Source organism: Chiloscyllium plagiosum, unplaced genomic scaffold (genome assembly GCF_037043375.1).
Source record: "Chiloscyllium plagiosum isolate Xiang-an unplaced genomic scaffold, Cpla_swu_hap1 HiC_scaffold_18, whole genome shotgun sequence".
NCBI lineage: Eukaryota > Metazoa > Chordata > Chondrichthyes > Orectolobiformes > Hemiscylliidae > Chiloscyllium > Chiloscyllium plagiosum.
Genome location: NW_028270156.1, coordinates 45,142,382 through 45,161,649, shown reverse-complemented (window position 1 = coordinate 45,161,649; position 19,268 = coordinate 45,142,382). Strand labels below are relative to the sequence as shown.

The 19,268-nt window shown below is 39.8% G+C and overlaps 1 protein-coding gene across 4 annotated transcripts in view; it reads left to right on the top strand.

The window, feature by feature from the left end:
* The window catches only part of LOC122557824 (uncharacterized), a 272,621-nt gene that overhangs the window by 101,135 nt on the left and 152,218 nt on the right, over positions 1 to 19,268 (top strand). For 3 of the 4 annotated variants that reach the window (XM_087996567.1, XM_043705913.2, XM_087996568.1), the window contains exon 2: positions 13,821 to 13,894. In XM_087996567.1, coding sequence (XP_087852693.1) covers positions 13,829 to 13,894 — 66 coding nt within the window. In that variant the 5' untranslated portion in view covers positions 13,821 to 13,828. Of the gene's footprint in view, positions 1 to 7,277; positions 7,297 to 13,820; positions 13,895 to 19,268 lie in introns of those variants that run through there. The other variant, XM_087996569.1, reaches the window with a different exon arrangement.

Here is a 19,268-nt window from a genome sequence, read left to right as displayed (position 1 = left end):
GTAGATAGGTTGGTGAAGAAGGCGTTTGGTATGCTTTCCTTTATTGGTCAGAGTATTGAGTACAGGAGTTGGGAGGTCATGTTGCGGCTGTACAGGACATTGGTTAGGCCACTGTTGGAATATTGCGTGCAATTCTGGTCTCCTATCGGAAAGATGTTGTGAAACTTGAAAGGGTTCAGAAAAGATTTACAAGAATGTTGCCAGGATTGGAGGATCTGAGCTACAGGGAGAGGCTGGACAGGCTGGAGCTGTTTTCCCTGGAGCGTCGGAGGCTGAGGGTTGACCTTAGAGAGGTTTGCAAAATTGAGTGGCGTGGATAGGATAAATAGACAAAGTCTTTTCCCTGGGGTCTGGGAGTCCAGAACTAGAGGGCCTAGGTTAAGGGTGAGAGAGGAAAGATATAAAAGAGACCTAAGTGGCAATCTTTTCACGCAGAAGGTGGTACATGTATGGAATGAGTTGCCAGAGGAACTGGTGGAGGCTGGTAGAATTGCAACATTTAAGAGGCATCTGGATGGGTATATGAATAGGAAGGGTTTGGAGGGACATGGCCGGGCGCTGGCAGGTGGGACGAGATTGGGTTGGGATGTCTGCTCGGCACGGACGGGTTGGACCAAAGGGTCTGTTTCCATGCTGTTCATCTCTATGACTCTATAATGGTGAGCATGAAAATAACAGATTGCTCTAAAATGAAATCATCTGACTCAGAACACACCATGAATGAATTTTTCAAAATAAGGTCAGTTGAATTTAGAATTTTGTTCGCTGACAGACACATTACTATGAAATGGCTGGTATACTCTGCTTTGTGACTGAAAGCTTTGTATCTATTGGACATGGTCAATTAATAAACAAAAATAATACTGTATTTTTCTTTCGTAATTCACTTCTGTTTAGAATAATAAAGGTCTGCAGAATAATAAAAGGCCCTTCCGCCTATATAGTCTGTGTCAGTCAAAAACATCCCATTTTCCAGCACTTGGCAGATAGCCATGGATCCTGGATCAATGGTGCTGGAAGAGCACAGCAATTCAGGCAGCATCGAGGAGCTTCAGCAAAATCGACGTTTCGGGCAAAAGCCCTATGCCTTGGCATTGCAAATGCACATCAGAATACTACTTAAATGTTTTGAGGGTTTCTGCCTCTACTGTCTTGACAGACAATGAGTTCCAGATTCCCACTACTCTGAGTAAAAAATACTTTTCTCACATGTCCTCTGCATCTCTTATCCATTAGCTTAAATCTATGCCCCCTGTTCATTGGTACTCCACCAAGGGGAAAAATTCCTTTCTGTCTACCCTGTATGTGCCCCTCATAACTTTATACATCTCAGGCATGACCAAACTCAATCTCCTCTGCTCTAGGGAAAACAGTTCCAGTCTATCCATCGTCTCTTCATCACCAAAATTCTCCCATCCAGGCATAATTATAATAAATCTCCTCTGCACCTTCTCCAGTGCAATCATATCCCTGCTATAATGTGGATTCCAGAATTGCACAATACTCTAGATGTGGCCGACCCAATGTTTTGTTCATTTCCAGCATAACCTACCTGCACATAAAACCCTGTGCCTCAGCTAATACTTTACACACCTGTCCCACTGCCTTAAGATACTTGTGTACGTACACACCAAGATCCTTCTGATTGTAGCTGCTTCCCAGGATTCAACCATGCATCATTTTGTTCACTAGTCTTGTTTGTCCTGTGCAAATGCATTACCTGACATCTAAAAAGTTTACTTATCTCTCATATTAGAGCAACTTAATAAAGAGTGAAAAAGACATCAAAACAGGCAGTTTGAGTGCAAGTGAACAACTATTTACAAAAGTGCAAGCTTATTGACAGTAGTGTTACTTGTGCCATTAATTTACCCTCTGTATAGTAATCCTACAATATGCTGGGTCAACTGAAATGTGAAAAAAGATGTGAAGCATGTCCTATTGAAAGGGGAAATAGTTAGATGGTAATGTAATTATTAGAAGCTCACCTTAATTGTTTTCTGTGCTTTCTGAGGGGATACGTGTGTTTAAGGATTCTAACTCAACAGGAGATTCTAACTCAACAGGAGATGTTCTGGATCTAAATTAGATTACTTACAGTGTGGAAACAGGCCCTTCGGCCCAACAAGTCCACACGGACCCTCCGAAGGGCAACCCACCCAGACCCATTCCCCTACACCTAACACTACGGGCAATTTAGCATGGCCAATTCACCTAACCGGAGCACCTGGAGGAAACCCACGCAGACACTGGGTGAATGTGCAAACTCCACACAGACAATTACTTGAGGTGGGAATTGAACCTCAGTCTCTGGCACTATGATGCAGCAGTGCTAACCCCTGTGCCACCGAGCCACCCGCAGAGAGAGGCAACAGATGAAATAATTGACCACTGTCAGTAAAACAAAGTACAGTTGACCACAGGGTCATGCCATGTAAATATCATGCAATTGATTGGGCAACATAAAGGCTGATTGCTAAAGAAAATTGCTGATATAAGCAGACATGAGCAGGCTAGCCTGGGGCCAACATTTATTAAAATCAAGAGATAAACCTCTGATTAGAGAAAACAAACAGATGTTCTAATGGTAAAAGGTCAACTGACCATGATGGACATTGTGTATTCATTATGTTTATAAAAAAAAACTACAAATGCTTGAGATTGGAAACAGAAACTGAAGCTACTGAGGAAATTCAGCACATCTGGCAGCATATATGAGAAGAAAGTAGAGTTAACACTTCAAGTCTGGTGACTCTTCATCAGTTCTGTCAGATACTTCCAGATGTGCTGAGCCTCTCCAATAATTTCTGTTTTGTTTTATTACCCACATGTTTGATTTCTACTGTTCCATAAACTTGTCTACTCTAAAATTGCTGCTACTTAAGTGTTTAATACTTTGAATGCTGTTTATATCTTACCTCCAGTTATTTTATGCATTGCGTGTAAGGTTTATCGATTTGGCTCTGTAAATAATAATTCATATTGTGCAGCAATGAAGCTTTTCCCTCTTTTGACCATCACCAGGTTACAGTTGAAATAGTTTTTGCATCAATTAGCTAACTTGAAAGTGAGATTTACATATATGAACAAATTTCCTGAAAGTTTGACAATATGCAAGACCTAGTGCTATCATTTAATATGGCTGAAGGAACACCTAAGATTTAATGGAATGTGGGAACAAGTGATGATATTAGGTTAGTATTTAATTAGTGTTAATTGGTTATATAAATATGGGGAGCTAATAATTAGTGGTGTGTATTTTATGGAATGTGGTTAACTGAAATAAAGTTGTTAGTAAAGGTGTAGCCTTGAACTTTATTTAAATACAGTTGTCTTCTTGTGTATAATAGTGGTAACATTAGATGTTTGAATCAAAATGTAAAATTTCAGTTTATGATTACTCACCCAGGTTTTCTGAAGATGAGCGTTATGATCAATTAAAGCATGAATTTGCAATGTAGGTCCTGATTATTTCTTTGACAAAGAGGAAGCAAGTTATCACAGGTTTGTTATGACACTGAAGGAGGCCATTCAGCCTATCTTGTCTGCAGTGGCTTTTCAAATTAACCTTATTGCCTAATGCCAATCTCCTGCTTTATTCCCACAAGGCTGTAAGATATAGGAGTAGAATTAGGCCACTTGGCCCATCCTGTCTACTCTGCCATTCAGTCATGGCTGATATGTTTCTCAAACCCATTCTCCTGCCTTTTTCCTATAATCCTTGATCCCCTTAACAATTAAGGTTCTATCTTTCTGTCTTAAATATGGTAAATGACTTGGCCTCCATAGCCCTCTGCAGTAATAAGTTCATCAAAGTTACCACCCTCTGGCTGAAGAAATTCTTCCTCGTCTCAGTTCTAAAGGGTCATCCCTTCACTATCAGGCTGTGCCCTTCGATCTTAATGGATACGTATTAATGGATACATCTTCTGCGCATCCACTTTATCCAGTACTCTGCAAGTTTCAATCTGATCCCCTCCCCTTTTCCCTCTCTCTCCCTCTCCTTCTCTTTCTTCTTTCTTCTCTCTCTCTCTCTCTATCCCTTTCTCTCTCCCTTTGTTTATGTTCTAACTCCATTTTTCTCAATTGTAATTTAAGGTTTTTTACGTCTACTGCACTACGTCTGACACACCTTAGTGTTTGACTGACTCCCATAACATTTCAACTTTACTTTTGTCCTTCATTAAACCCAAATCTAACTTATTTGCTAATTCTATAAGTATGGCCTTTTTCTTTCCTTCTAAACTTTCTTTGCAACTTTGAGAATCATCTTAAAATCCCAGAACCTCTTTAGCAATTTTAAGAGCCATTTCTCTCATTTTTAATTTACTCAACCACAAGTCACCGAAAGTAAACAAATTGCCTCAACTATGTTTTATTTAAAGACCTAGGACACTAACATGTTTAAATCCTTTGGGAATTTTTGTACCCCCAAATCTATTGAAATCCATCTCAACCAGTTCAAATCACAGATGAGCCCCCAAACTGTTGCGACATGGGGTAAACTCTCCTGCTTGATTTAAAACCAGCAACACAGAAATGATTTATCCTGTGCAGTAATCTGTGAAAATTCAATAGGCCAAGAACAAGTAAAAGTAAAAATTAGCAACTATATTTCTTAAAATATAACATAGAATAATTAACAGTTATTTACAACTCCTTCCTCTAACCTATCTTTTACCTTCTCTTCTAAAATACTAGTCTGATAAAACTCCCCCAATTAAGATTTACAAAACAAAACCTGTTATCTCAAAACCAGGCACCTTTCGGTTCTTCCCTGTATTTCGGTCTTCTTTTCTTCTTGGGGATTCTGCTTCACAGGTTACTGATCAACAAAGGTACCTTTTAAGAGAACTATTTTCCATGCAGTCTTTTTATGTGCTGGTGGCTTGGTAGTTCTCCGCTCAACTGTTCAATTTTCCACGGTCTTATATCCCCAAAGCATCAGATTGTGTCATTGGCTTTTAAGATAGTCAATATACTAAATTCAAACTGGATTGGAGTTGGGTATTTTTTTGGGGTATAATTTAAACTGATTGACCTAATTCGAATCTGTTTTGTCGTTTTCAGGCAACCAGCTAATTGAGTTGTTTGACCAAATGTTACATTTTTTTTCAGAACATTTGGTTTTGTCAGGTGGTGCTGTTGCTTTTAACTTTCTTAAAGGTACAGTACACCCACACATCTTCATAACAATTAGCATGGATATAGTGTCTAATGACAATACCCTTGTTATTAAATAGGTCAACAATGGATAAAACATAAATAAAATTGGATATGGAAAATGACAAAGCTATTGTATTTGGAAAATCTGAGAGTTTGCAATTTACATAATTAGGACACTCGTCCTTCAGTCCTTTGTATTCCTTAAATAGAACTAATCTCTCCACTACAGAAATTAAAGAAGTTATGTTGGGGTTGAAAATTTAGTAAACAAAGTCAGTTATGTTAAAATTACATATCCATCCACGAAAAGGTTAACACTGTTGTTAAACGATATATAAATATGGGTTTGGGAGTGCGATAAGCTCGTAAATAATGATAGATTTGAGATTTGTCAAAGAAACTTGAAGGACACTAGCATAGCCTGTAAGTAAGTCTGCCCTTAGCAAGTGATTTCATTGAGGACATGGATGTAAAGGGATGGGACAAAAGGGAATAAAGATAATTTTACGTTGTGTAGTTTTGGCAAGCAGATTTTGGCAATCACTAAAAATACATAGTAAAGGGAAGAAAATAATTATAGATAACGTGATGGAAAAGAACTAGGAACTGGACTTAGACAATGGACAATTTTTCTCACTGATAATGAGGGGGTTTGCTCAAGAGGAATTCAGACAAATGTATGTGAATATGAGCATAAAAGTCATATATACGGTAGCAGAAAGCCCTTTCAGCAATCGGGATATGTGAAAGGAATGATGCACAAATTGAATGGTTCTTAAAATTTTGACAGATCAACCTAACTGTAAATTATCATCTGCATTAAAAAAAAATTGCAGATGGTGGGACGATATAGACCGTATCATTCATTTTTGACAGGGATCCTAAAGTTTCATCAGTAATAAGTGATCACCTCCCAGCTTGGGTAGCCTGTACAATTAATTCTACTTTTTCAGAATATTTGAATTCACTGTGGCCAGACAGAAAATCTTTCAATACAACTGAAGACTCAGAAACATTTCAGCAGGCCATCGGAACGTGAGGCTATCGGGTCTGAGTTTCAGTCAGGGAGATGTGCCTCATTATAAAAGAAAAAGAGAGGCTTCAGTAATGAAGAGGCCCAGAGAAGATTATTGACAATGTTTTTTTTTACAAAGGTCTTGAGTTAAAATCAGGCCCTGCCAAGCTTTACTAGTATTAGAAGGGGCAGCTTTCAGGCTTTTTTAATGATGCATTTGGATGATTTTCTATGGGATAGAAATAGTAAATTTGAAAACATAATCATAGCTGGGGTAAAAGCAGAATTCAAAATTGAAAGTCAGCCTTCTGGGCTTTCGAAGTACATTGGATTGGAAATCGGGCAGAATGGATCAACTATCACTTTGCATCAGTAATGGTATTATTAAAATTCTATCCCAAATGCTATTAATCAGAGTAGGGCTTCACAAAAAGATGCAGCAAGTTCCAAAACTGAAATGGAGGAACTCTGAAGTCTAATTGGATAGCTGAATTGGCTGGGCACCCAAATAAGGCCAGATGCTAGTTTTGAAGAATTAGAGTTGAATACTACTACTACACCTCCTGAATCCTATGCTCTTATGTTCTATGTCCTGAAGAGTGCAAGACAAAAAGTTTCAACAATGTCTCCTTTTTCAGCAATTCAATTACGGTTTCCATCTCTGAAGTTTTAACACTTGAAAACAGCAAGTCTCTAAATGCTTTGTGTTGTATCTATAATTACTTCCTTATTATTTGCTGAACTCTCCCTCTCTCTACCCTTTGCAATTACTGCCAGATGCCACTGACCCATTATAAATAAATCAGATCCTCAAAAATACTGAGTTCTTTTAAAAATGAATACAAGCCTGGAAGGCAATGGAATGTTTTGTTTAAGGACTTAATAATTTAATCATTTGAGTGATAAAACTTGTTCTAATCTATTTGTCTGAATACAGTATAATAACAAATGTTCATGAAAGTTTAAATGTGAATTTATTTGTTACTCTACCATTTTGATAATGCTTCTGACAACTGCAAATGAGCACTGCATCATTATAATAGGAACACCTTCTGGTGTTTTTGCAGGACTGCCTGATATCAGTGTTATTTGTAACAACTTAGGAAGTGGGTGAGGTGAGTGACAATGTGAGGTACAAGTTATTATTATACTGTCGTCCATTTTAATGCAACAGTTGAGAATTCATTTTATTCTTTCTGCCCAAATTGTTTTTTTTCTTTCAGTATTTGAAAACCAAATTACAGATTTGTGTAATTCATGCCTCTCAAGTTGCCCCATGTGCGAATCTGCCCATAACTGTCATTCATAGTGTAACTGGTAGAAGACAAGAACTAGATTAGCCGATCAAACTTGTTCCACCACTCAATAAATCAACATGACTGAACTATACCTCAATCTCATTAATTCTGTGTTGCGGCATTTTCTTTTATTCAATTAACCAACAAAAATATAATTATTTCTCTCCAAAAATATTAATCATTCCTGAATCCCTAGTCTTTCTGGGGAACTTTCCAATGTCCCAATTAATGCACAAATTTTTCTTATTTCTGGCCTAAATGGTCAAATTCTAATATTAATGTTATGGCCTGCATCTTGTGGCTCGTGATTGAAGTGGAGGCAATGTCACTGACTTCTTCTTAAAGTATGATTCTCGGCTGCAGGGGGTAGCTTGCCCTGCATGGGTCCAACAGCAAAGTAAATTCAGCCTTAGAGTCGTGACTGCCTCCATCTGAGCAGTCTGACTGGTGTTTGTTATGGTGAGATATGTGTCAAAATCACTTGAAAAGGCTAGTAAGATCAATCTCGACAATGGGAGCATCATTTAACTAAGTTCCAAGTGTCAAGGTGAAACTCTCACTAGGGAGTAGTGAGTTGCCTTTTAAAGGGGATTATTGCTTGTTAACAACTTTATTAACTGCAAATCTCACCTAACAAGCAGCTTCCCATCCATCTACCAACCATGAGCAAATGAGACAGAGAATTCCTGACATAGAAGTCTTAACGGGCGCCTGGTGATAGCTGAAATACTGTGAACAGTTTTGGGCCCCTAACCTAAGGAGAGATGTACTGGCATTGGAGGCAATCCGGAGAAGGTTCACAAGGTTGATCCCTGGTATGGAGAGACTCATAATGAAGGAGATGTAAATATTCATGACGGGTGGACAAGGTTTCTACAACCGTGAAGCTGTGAAATTATTTAAATCTCCAGTCTTTTGAAAAGGAGTGAAGGCTAGAAGATTGGCTATTTAACAAAGCAACTGGGACAACGTCCCAGAAAACCCAACTCAGGGGCCACTGCAGCCATCTCTCTGAACTCTGTCTGGATGCAGTGAGCCTAATGCATTTCAAGCTCTTCCTTCCCATTCATTCTTCCATGTATTCAGTCAGAAATCTGAATGGGATTGTTCGATGTGAGAAAATCCATGCTCCCAACCATGCTTTTCACAATCCAGAAACTAATCTGTATGAAAACCTGACGTGTAAAGCATGGCAAATAGCTGTTGACTTGGTTTATCAGCACCCATTGCAGCTCCTGGAATGGATGTGCCAGTCATCAATCTATTCTCTTGTTTGAGTGTTTAGGTTTCACATTTTTAAGGAGAAAGGCTGGAGGCATAGAGGGGAGTTGAGAAAAACATTTTCACCCAGCGGGTGATGTAAGTCTAGAATGCACTGCTGGGAGAATAATAGAGATTGGTAACCTCACAATCTTTAAAAAATGCTTGGGTAAGCACTTAGTGTCATAATATTCAAGGCTATGTGGGCCTTTTCAGTGGCCATGAAAGCCATCACCTCAATTTCTATGTTTTGGATCTTTCCAAAGAGCAGCCAGAGACTTTAGCAAAAATGTAATCGTATGCCATCCATCACAGCATTTGGAAGATCACAGTGGCTACCTACACTTGTTGAGTGTACAGGAATATTTGTGGCTTTGACAAGAAAGTAGAATTCCCAGTGTGCAAGGTGTTAATGATTGCATGCTTTGCTTTGGCTCTGCAGAACCGTGTTTTTAAATTAATTTACGGGATGAGGGTATCATTAGGTAGGCCAGCATTATTTGCCCATCCCTAATTGACCTGGACAAGGTATTGATGAACTGTTGCAGTTTTTGGAGTCGGAACACCCACAATGCTGTTTGGAAGCGAATTCCAGAACTTTAATCCAGTAATAATTGAGGAAGGGGAATGTATTTTCAACTCAGAATGTCATGTGGCTTGGAGAAGAACTTGCAGTGGTGGTTTTCCCATGCATTTGCTATCCTTGTGCCTCTCAGTAGTGGATGTTGCGTTTAGAAGGTGTTGCCAGAGGAGCCTTAATATATTATTGAAGTACAGCTGGTAGATGGTTCATGCTCTGTGTGAAGGTTACGAATATTAAAGATGATTGATAGGTTACAAAACAGCAGGCTTCTTTGTCCTGATTGATATCAAGATTCTTGAGTGTTGTTGAAGCTATGCTCCTCTCGGTGAGTGGAGAGAATTCATTCACATTTCTAACTTGAGCCTTGTTGGTGCTGGAGAGTGACTAGGAAGATGGGACGTAAGTTACTCATCACAGAATTCCTAACCTCTGATCAACTGTTGTAGCCAATGTGTTTCATTGGCTGATCTAGTTCAGTGCCAACAATACTGTCTTGTTGAAGATGGTCATTGCCTGGTGCTTGTGTGGCCTGAATGTTACTTGCCACTTATCAGCTCAAACCTGGATTTTGTCTAGCCCCTATCGCATATAGACATGAGAAGTACCTGAAAAGTTGTGAATGATATTGAATATTGTGCAAATATCACTAAAAATCCCCATTTCTGACCTAATGATGGAAGGAAAGTCATTGATGCAGCTGAAAATGGTTGAGCCTTTGACATTACCTGAGGAACTCCTGCAGTAAACTCCCATCCCATCTCCAACTTGTTTTCATTTGAAAATCCTCCCAAATCCATTCCCATTTTTCGTGGAGCTCCCTTTGAATTCCTTGATGTGGAGATGCTGATGTTGGACTGAGATGAACAAAGTCGAAAGTCACATGACACCAGGTTATCGTCCAAAGTGTTTATTTAAAATCGCAAGCTTTTAGTGCATTGCTCGTTCGTCAGGTAACTTCACCTGACGAAGGAGCAACACTCTGAAAGCTTGTGATTTGAAATAAACCTATTGGACTATGACCTGGTGTCATGTGACTTTGAATTCCTTGAATTAGATCCCTCCTATCCCATAATACTATACAGCTCTGATACCCTGTACGACTGTGATAATGGTAAACTTTAATGACTCATACTTCTCAACTTGTCTTTACCCTTTGACATGGCTAATCATACCCTCCAATGGTTCTCCACTTCCATCCAATAAAATGGGTCTGCAGTACTTGGTTCCTTGCTTATCTTTTTAAGAATAACAAGAGAATCAATTACAATGGATACTCTTCCTTCTTCAAACTCTTGCCTCTGTTATACCCTAAGGATCTATCCTTTTTCCTCTACTATTTCACACCTATATGCTGCCACTCAGTTACATTGTGTGAAGGCAATGTGTCAGTCTTATTGTAAGCTGGTGATACCCAGCTCTATTTCACCATCACCATTCCTAATGTCTCCACTGTCCTTAACTTATCAGATTGTTTATCAGACATCCAGGAAAGGATAAGCAGAGCTTTTCTCTGTTGGAGGAAATCTCCTTTTCATTTCAAAGTTCCCAGTGATGGCACTGACAGTCTGCGGGATTTTCACTCGAAGGCAGAGCAACTAGTCAGATGGAGTCATCTGACAGCCAGTCAATTTTTAACTGCAGGCTGAGTGCCCCAGTCAAAAATACAGTGGAGCTGGACATGAAGTTGCCTGCCCACTTTTGCCTCGTAGGATGACATGTCATGGTGGAGAAAGTGAGGGCTGCAGATGCTGGAGATCAGAGCTGAAAATGTGATGCTGGAAAAGCGCAGCAGGTCAGGCAGCATCCAAGGAACGTTGATTTTCCTGTTCCTTGGATGCTGCCTGACTTGCTGCGCTTTTCCAACAACACATTTTCAGCTCTGACATGTCATGGTGCCAAATCTAAATAGAGCTGTCATTGATCACCTGTACGTTGCCCTTGACCCTTTGGATCTCAGCGGCTGTGCTTTTTCAGCATGCTGCTCAGATGCTGCCTGACTGGCTGTGCTTTTCCAGTACCACACTCTGAACTCTGATCTGCTGTCCTCACTTTCTCCTTCTCACTGTTTAACTTCTCTGTATAAAACTTGATCTCACCACAGTCATTTACTGTCTGTTGATATTGACCTTCCTTGTTGTCTGGCCACCTCTCTTCTTCCCTTCCTTGGTCAGCCCCATTTCCCTTTCAGCAACCACCTGATCGCAATGTTTCAGTGCCTCCTTTCTCCTGTTTCAACAAAGCTGTGTGAAAGTGAGGACTGCAGATACTGGAAATCAGAGTCTAGATTAGAGTGGTGCTGGAAAAGCACAGCAGGTCAGACAGCATCTGAGGACCAGGGAAACTGACGTTTCAGGCAAAAGCTCTTCATCAGGATTCAACAAAGCTGTCCCTATAAGAAACACAACTCCTTCACAGTATAAATCCACTTTAAAAAGACTTCCTTACCTGTTGCATGCTACCTTTAACCAAGCACATATTTCCCACTTGCTGCGTACTTAATTCCAAAGGTAGAAGTAAACCTGGTGGTTTGTTTTAATAATAAGCATACATGACATGCTAGTATGTTAAAATATAAATTCCTCCTGCTTGCCAGCAGGAAGCACAATCAGTCCTCAATCAGTCCCCAACTTAATAGTCAGATATGCAATGGCGGATGAAAACTAACATTTTGCTTTTCACTCAATTTAAGTGTCCCTGCCTTGTTTTCATCTCTCATGAGTCCATTGTTTATGGTCCCTGCTCTAAATTCTCCTCCCTCATGACTGATTCCATTCTCCTTCCAAGCATGAGATGAAGGCATCTGTTCATACTGTTGAGGTTGCATTTAAGCCTGACATGAACTTCTGGAGTAGAGTGGTGCTGGAAAAGCACAGCAGTTCAGGCAGCATCCGAGGAGCAGGAAAATCGATATTTCGGGCAAAAGCCCTTCATCAGGAATACAGGTAGAACGCCTGAAGGGTGGAGAGATAAATGAGAGGAGGGTGAGGGAGGGGAGAAGGTAGCATAGAGTCAGGGCAGAGGAAATGACCTGGGAGTTGCAGGGGGAGAGGGACTCCCTGAGATTCTTGTAGAGAGAGGAAGAAAACTTCTTCAAGGCAGGCTCATCAGTAAGACCACCTATTTGCAACTCCATAAGTTTAGCTAACTTTTGGTCTGTCTCAATTCATCTATTTCTGAAATCCTCATTCCTTCCTTCATTATCTCTTGAATTGAATATTCCAGTGGACCTAATTGGTCTCCCACATTCTATCCTCTGTAAATTTGAAGTCAGCCAAAACTCAGCTGCTTGTGTCACAGCTCACACCAAGTACCATTCCCCTATCACCTCTGTTCTCATTGAACTTTGGCCAAAGAATATCATGATTTTAAAATTCTTATCCTTAATTATAAATCCCTCTTCCTGGCTCTGTAATTTTCTCTGTCCTCTCAAACGTCTGAGCTATCTGTGTTTGTTTGACTGTCCCAAGTTTTAATTGCTCCACATTTGTAGCTTCAGTTGCCTAGGCCTTGAGTTCTGGGATACCTTTCTTACATTCCTCTGTCTCTCTGCCTTATTTTCTGGAGTAACAAAAGTTAAAGATTCTGTAGAGAAAAAGAAATCCCCAATTTGCCTGTCTCTTAGACCAAGGTTGACAGAAAGCGTGGACCAATTGCTGTACTTAACTGCTAATAAATACTATTTCTTGTTAACAGGTGCCAACTGCAAGTAAAAAAATGATGAAATATTGGCATGTAGCTTTATTAGTTAAAACTCTAATCCCCTCAATTCCCTGTGAATGCATATGGACATACTTGCGCACAAGCATGCACAAAAAAAGACATGGGTGTAATGGATAGACAGATAATTGGGAAAGTAATTCAGTGGTCTCTGTTTCCAACATCTGCAGTGATGGTTCTTGAGCTTCTCAGTATTCCTTCTTCAAATACTTTCAGTAGTTTACAGGAGGCTGGTTCACTGATAAATAGTCTCTGATTTAATAATTAAAAGCCACAATTGCCCTACTGAGACGAAAGATCATCTGGCCATTTGAATGGTCAGTTAACAGTTTCCTCAAACCAGTTAACATCCTAAATGCCACTGCGTGGGGCAAGCTGGTCAAGCATGAACAAACTTGTGCCCTTGATTTTATGCCAATGGCAGGTTTGCAACTCCCAGCATAAAATTCAGCCCATGATGTGCAAGCAATATAGAGTGTGTCATCAAAAATGAAGTGAGTTACACAGACAAAGTGCTTATAAAGGATGATACTAATGAGAAGGCTCTAGCGTTATCAAAATCCAGACCAACTTCTTTTTCATGATTATGCTAAGAAATGTTTGATCTCAATTTAATGTATGAAATCAGTACGTGGCTCAATCTAGGAGGCATTTTCAGTGTTAGTGTGCATCTTGGTAGTTCATTTAAAAAAATCCTCTGCTCAATTTTACAGTTTTGCAAATTTGCTAAGAGTAATTCAAATATATAAATATGTGTTAATGATTTTCATTTCTTTTTCAGCTTTTGACATGAAGAAAGATCTGGAGACATTAATTGCAGAAGAAAGGGCAGAAATAATTTCCAACTATAACAAGGTACTGTAAAATAGAACAAAATAACAAACCACGGTGTTTGTGACAATTTAAATTGCGACTAGAAACTGAAGGGATATTTATATTTTTCATCTTAACATTTTGCGATTTACACTCATCCTTCCTATTACCATATTTTTAAATAGATGGGGATGCTTTTCAAGTGATTCATGTAAACGTTGGGTAGAAAGTTGATCTTTTTTTGGTTTATCCCTTGTTATAACATGAAAAAAGTAATAGATACCTTTCTGATCTGGAAGGACAAAACTTGATTTGAAAAACCTGATGAGGAGGTGTGATAGTGTCAGGAGTGAATGGATGTAGAACTTTAGAGAAAGAGGTCACACAACATCAGGTTATAGTCCAACAGGTTTATTTGAAATCACAAGCTTTTGGAGTGCTGTTCCTTCATCAGGTGATAAGCTTGTGATTTCAACTAAACCTGTTGGAATATAACCTAATGTTGTGTGACTTCTGGCTTTGTCCATCCCAGTCCAATACCAGCATATCCACATCAGAACTTTAGAGTAGCAGCCAACATTTTTGCAAAATCAACAATTGTAAATCCATTAAATATGGCAACTTTTTAGGCAAAAGCAACCTCTTTGTTACCATTAAAAATGTATGCTAAACCTGTACATATCTTTAACTTAATTGCAATTGACAATTGTGCTTGTATTAGCTGAAAATTAGCTGTATTAGTTTGGTGACTAGGAGCCAGAATTAGTAGTATTAATATAGCTGAGTGACTAAAATAGCATTGCATGTTGCAGATACTTCATTTAATCCTGACTAGGCTAAGTCTGTGAAGCTCCTTCAGTTTTTGGCCGAGGGTTTGTTCACTTAGGTTGAAGTCCACTGGAAAGACAGCTTAGGAAAAACCTTAAATGTGTGCCATTTTGGTCTCTGTTTTTAAGGACAGATTGTGTAGTAGAAACTTGAAAATAGTACCATCCAGTATAAATAATTTTCGTGCTAATGTGACATGACATGCAGTCCTCTAAATTAAAGATTGTATTTGTTTCTCATTTGCTTTTATTAGATTCACGTTTGACAGTATTTCTGTTCCCATTTCCCTTGAATAGGGAAGACAGATAAAATTAATTTGTTTTCGTAATATTATGTGAACTCAGTAGCAATTTTCCAACAAACCAAGAACAATAACAGATGTATGTGAATATTTCTGTCAATTTCTGTTCCATGACCAAATACCGTCATATATTTCATCAATGAACTTCTCTCCATCATAAGGTCAGAAGTGGGGATGTTTACTGATGACTATAGAATGTTCAGCACCATTCGCACCTCTTCAGATACTGAAGCAGTCCATGCCCAAATACAGCAAGACAATATCCCAGTAAGGGCTAACAGTGGCAAGCAACACTCATGCTACACAAGTGCCAAGCAATGACCATCTCCAACAGGAGAGAATCAAACCATCAGCCTTTGACTTTCAATGGCATTACCATTGCTGAATCACCTACTGTGAAAATCTTGGAAAATGCCATTAACCGGAAACAAACCGAACTAGCCATGTAAACACTGTGGATACAAAAGCAGGATGGAGGCTTGGAATCCCATAACAGGTAATTTGCCTCCTGACTGGCTAAAGCCTGTCCTCCATCTACAAGGCATAAGACAGATGTGTGAAGGAATGCAGAACAACCTCTGTTATCCGAACATCAATTATCCGAATTTCGGATTATCTGAACAAGATCTCGAGATCCTGTAAAAATGTTATTAAGTTTAAATAAAAGCACAGTGAGAGCAGGCAGCCTAGGTTGGTGGCAGGAGCAGGAACAGGGTCTCCACGGGACTCTGTTCCTACTGTTGCAGCTGCCACAGAACTCTGTGGCTCAGTGGTTACCACTGTTGCCTCACAGCACCAGGAACCTGGGTTCGATTCCAACCTTGGGTTACTGTTTCTGTGGAGTTTGCACATTCTCCCTGTGTCTGCGTGGGTTTCCTCCGGGTGCTCCGGTTTCCTCCCACAATCCAAAGATGTGCAGGTTAGGTGAATTGGCCATGCTAAATTGCCCATGCTACATTGCCCATGGTGTTAGATGCATTAGTCAGGGGTAAATGTAGGGGAATGGGTCTGGGTGGGTTACTCTTCGGAGGGTCGGTGTGGACTTGTTGGGCCGAAGGGCATATTTCCATACTGTCGGGAATCTAATCTAGTCTATTGTCGCCGCCAGGGGAATTCAGTTCCTGCTATTGCTGCCACTGCAAGACCCTGTTCCTGCTATTGCCACACCACGGAACCCTTTTCCTATTATTGCTGTCGCCACGGGACCCTATTCCTATTATTGCTGCCGTCATGGGAACCCTGTTCCTGCTATTGCCCCACCACAGAAACCCTGATTAGTTATCCAAACAATCATTTATCCAAACAAAATACTCCCCACCTGTCTCATTCGGATAATCGAGATTGTTCTATCCTTCATGTTTGCCTGGATGAATGCATCTTCAACAACATTCCATAAACTTCACAACATCCAGCATAAAGCAGCCCACATGATTGACACCACATCTACAAACATTCAGTCCCTTCATCACCAATGTTGAGTTGCAGTAGTGTGTACCATCCACAAGATGCACTGCAGGAATTCACCAAGGTTCTTCAGCATCTTCCATCTAACATCTGGAAAGACAAGGGGACAGATGTACAGGAACACCACCACTTGCAAGTTCCCCTCCATGACACTCATCATCCTGACTTGGAAATACATTATCATTCCTCTAATATCACTGAGTCAATGTCCTGAAATATCCTGTCCAATGGTATTGTGGGTCTGTGTATGCCAGATGATCTGCAGTAGTTCAAGAAGGCAGCTCACCACCTTCTCAAAAACAACTGAGGATTGGAAATAAATGCTGGCCCAGCCAGCGATAACCATTCCCCATTAAAGTATTTTAAAACAACCTCTGAACCTGTTCATGATTAACTAGCATTACTGCTTTTTAAACAAATTCCTTTGTAACTGTCCAAAATTAGCTTGCTAATATCTCTTAATTTAAAAATTTAAAAAACTTGGATGAAAAGCCAAGGCAAAGCAGCTCATTTGATTAGCACCCTAACCCACTATATAGAATACTCACTCCTTTCACCATTAGAGCACAGTGATACCAGTTAGTACCATTTACAAGATGCACTGCAGCATTTCACCAGCCTAACACCTTTCATACTTGCAACCTGTAACACCTGGAATAAGGGAAACAAACACATGGGAGCACTACTATCTGCAAATTCCCAAGCAAATCAATAACATTTCTGACTTGGAACTATTCCTGAATCAAAATCTTGGCATTCAATCCCAACCAGCAGTCTGGTGAACCATGTTGGGTCAGGGCCCAGCAGAGGTGTACCCAGGACTATTGTCGCTTCAGGGAACAGCTCCGGCTAGGGTAATGCAGCCCTTCTACGACCAACCAGAGTGAGGAGGTTCACTTTTATCAGACAGACAGAATCTGCAAGGTGTTGCTGCTCCAAACACAGACCTTTTCTCTGCTACCTTTACTGAAACTTGGGATAGAACCAGCTGACAGTTGGAGGTACAACTTGGAAGGCAAGTGGCTGCAGTAAGCAAATGGCTGGGACTGTTGTCAATGGGAGACCTGGCCTTGGAGGGTTGCTGAGTGTGGCACAGCTATCAAGGAGGGTGAGTGTGGATGGGGTGTTTCCAAATTGGGGATTGTTGTCAGTTGAGTCCAGGGGCTGCTGCTGCTTGCTGCAGGAAGATTGGATGGAGGAGGCTGTCAGGATCAGTGGTGAAAGGGATAAATCTACAAAGGGTAGGATAGGAAAAAGGTTAGGTGAAATTGTCACTTGGTAACAATACCTCCAAGTGACAATATCACCTAATAAGTTAGTTAATGAGAATGAAAATAAAGCTCCTGATATTCAAAAAGAAACCTCCAAAAATAATAAGGGTAGTACTTGAGAAAATATCAAGAGCTTTTGAAATAGAATTATGTTGACATAGCACCAGGTTCAAAGAAGCAGAGCAGGTTGCAAATATGAACGACTAAGCCATATGCAATTGGCTCACAAAGTTATGGTTGTAAAGTCTATAATACTGAAAATTGAGACTTTGATAGGCTTTGTAAATAGACTACAAAAGCAGAGTCAGTGCTGAACCTGCACAAAACAGTTTGACCCTTGTGACTATGGTTTCCAATTTTGGGCACCAGAAGGACCCAAAGGTTTCAGAAGAGATTTGCTAGAATAGCTTCTGGATAAGGGATATCAGAGAAACTGAGGTTGTTCTCCTAAAAGAAACCAAGACATTTGAGGGGATTTCAAGGAAGTATATTCAGTGAGGTGAAAGACCTCCTTCTGCACTGCACTATTCTATTGGACATCATATCACAGAAGTGCTCAAATGAAACTGTTGAAGGATAAAAAAGAGAGAAGAGGTGAAGATAAGGCGCTGAAAACAGGAGAATAATCCCTTTAGTTGCCCAAGTTGCTCATCACCAACTTTTCAGGGGAGTTAGGTATGGCAAATAAGTGCTGGCTTCGCCAGGGATGCATACATCCTCTGAATTGATATTCTTAAAAAGTCAGGAAGTCATAAAAGGTACCACCAATAGTAAAACATGGAAGAGAAGATATTAATGTAGAATCTTAGATTCACAGCATGAAGAATCATGAAGTTAACACATTTTATGCTGAGACTAATAGGCTTAGAAGTGATTGAACTGGAATTAAAAGGAGTAATTCTGCCTTTGTGGAATAGTGTCAATGAAATGATAGCAAACTGACAGCATATTTAATATCCCAAAAGTCTTAATTTCATCCAAGTCCTCTGTACCTATCATTCATAAATATTGGAAATGTTGTAAAATGGATTTCTATTAATTATACACTATTACCAATCTTATTCTCATGAATCTTGATATGCAAGTGAGCACAAACAGATGGGTGCTGAATATTGATGTGGAGAATGAGTCAACTGACAACCGTGAAGCCTTATTGGAACATTGATTGGATCCCTCATTGAGGGAAGAAAGTTGCAGGGAGAAGTGATTCCTGAAGTAGGAAAATAAGTCATTCATGCTGTATGAAGTGCTTAATACGTATACAAACACTAAGTTAAGCATGCAATGTTGACTTACTTAAATTAACATTTCGGCAATGTATGGCACTCTGGATAATAGGAGTAGAAATAACTTTAAACAAGAGAGAACTTGCAGATGGTAGTGTTCCCGTACATCTGCACTCCTTATCCTTCTAGGTGTTAAATTACACTGGTTTGGAAGGTGCTGTCGTACAAGCCTTGGTGAGTTGCTGGACTTATTTATGGCACATACTTGCTGCCATTGTTCTTTGGATGGCAAGGGAATGAATGTTTATGTGATTGATGGGGTCAGT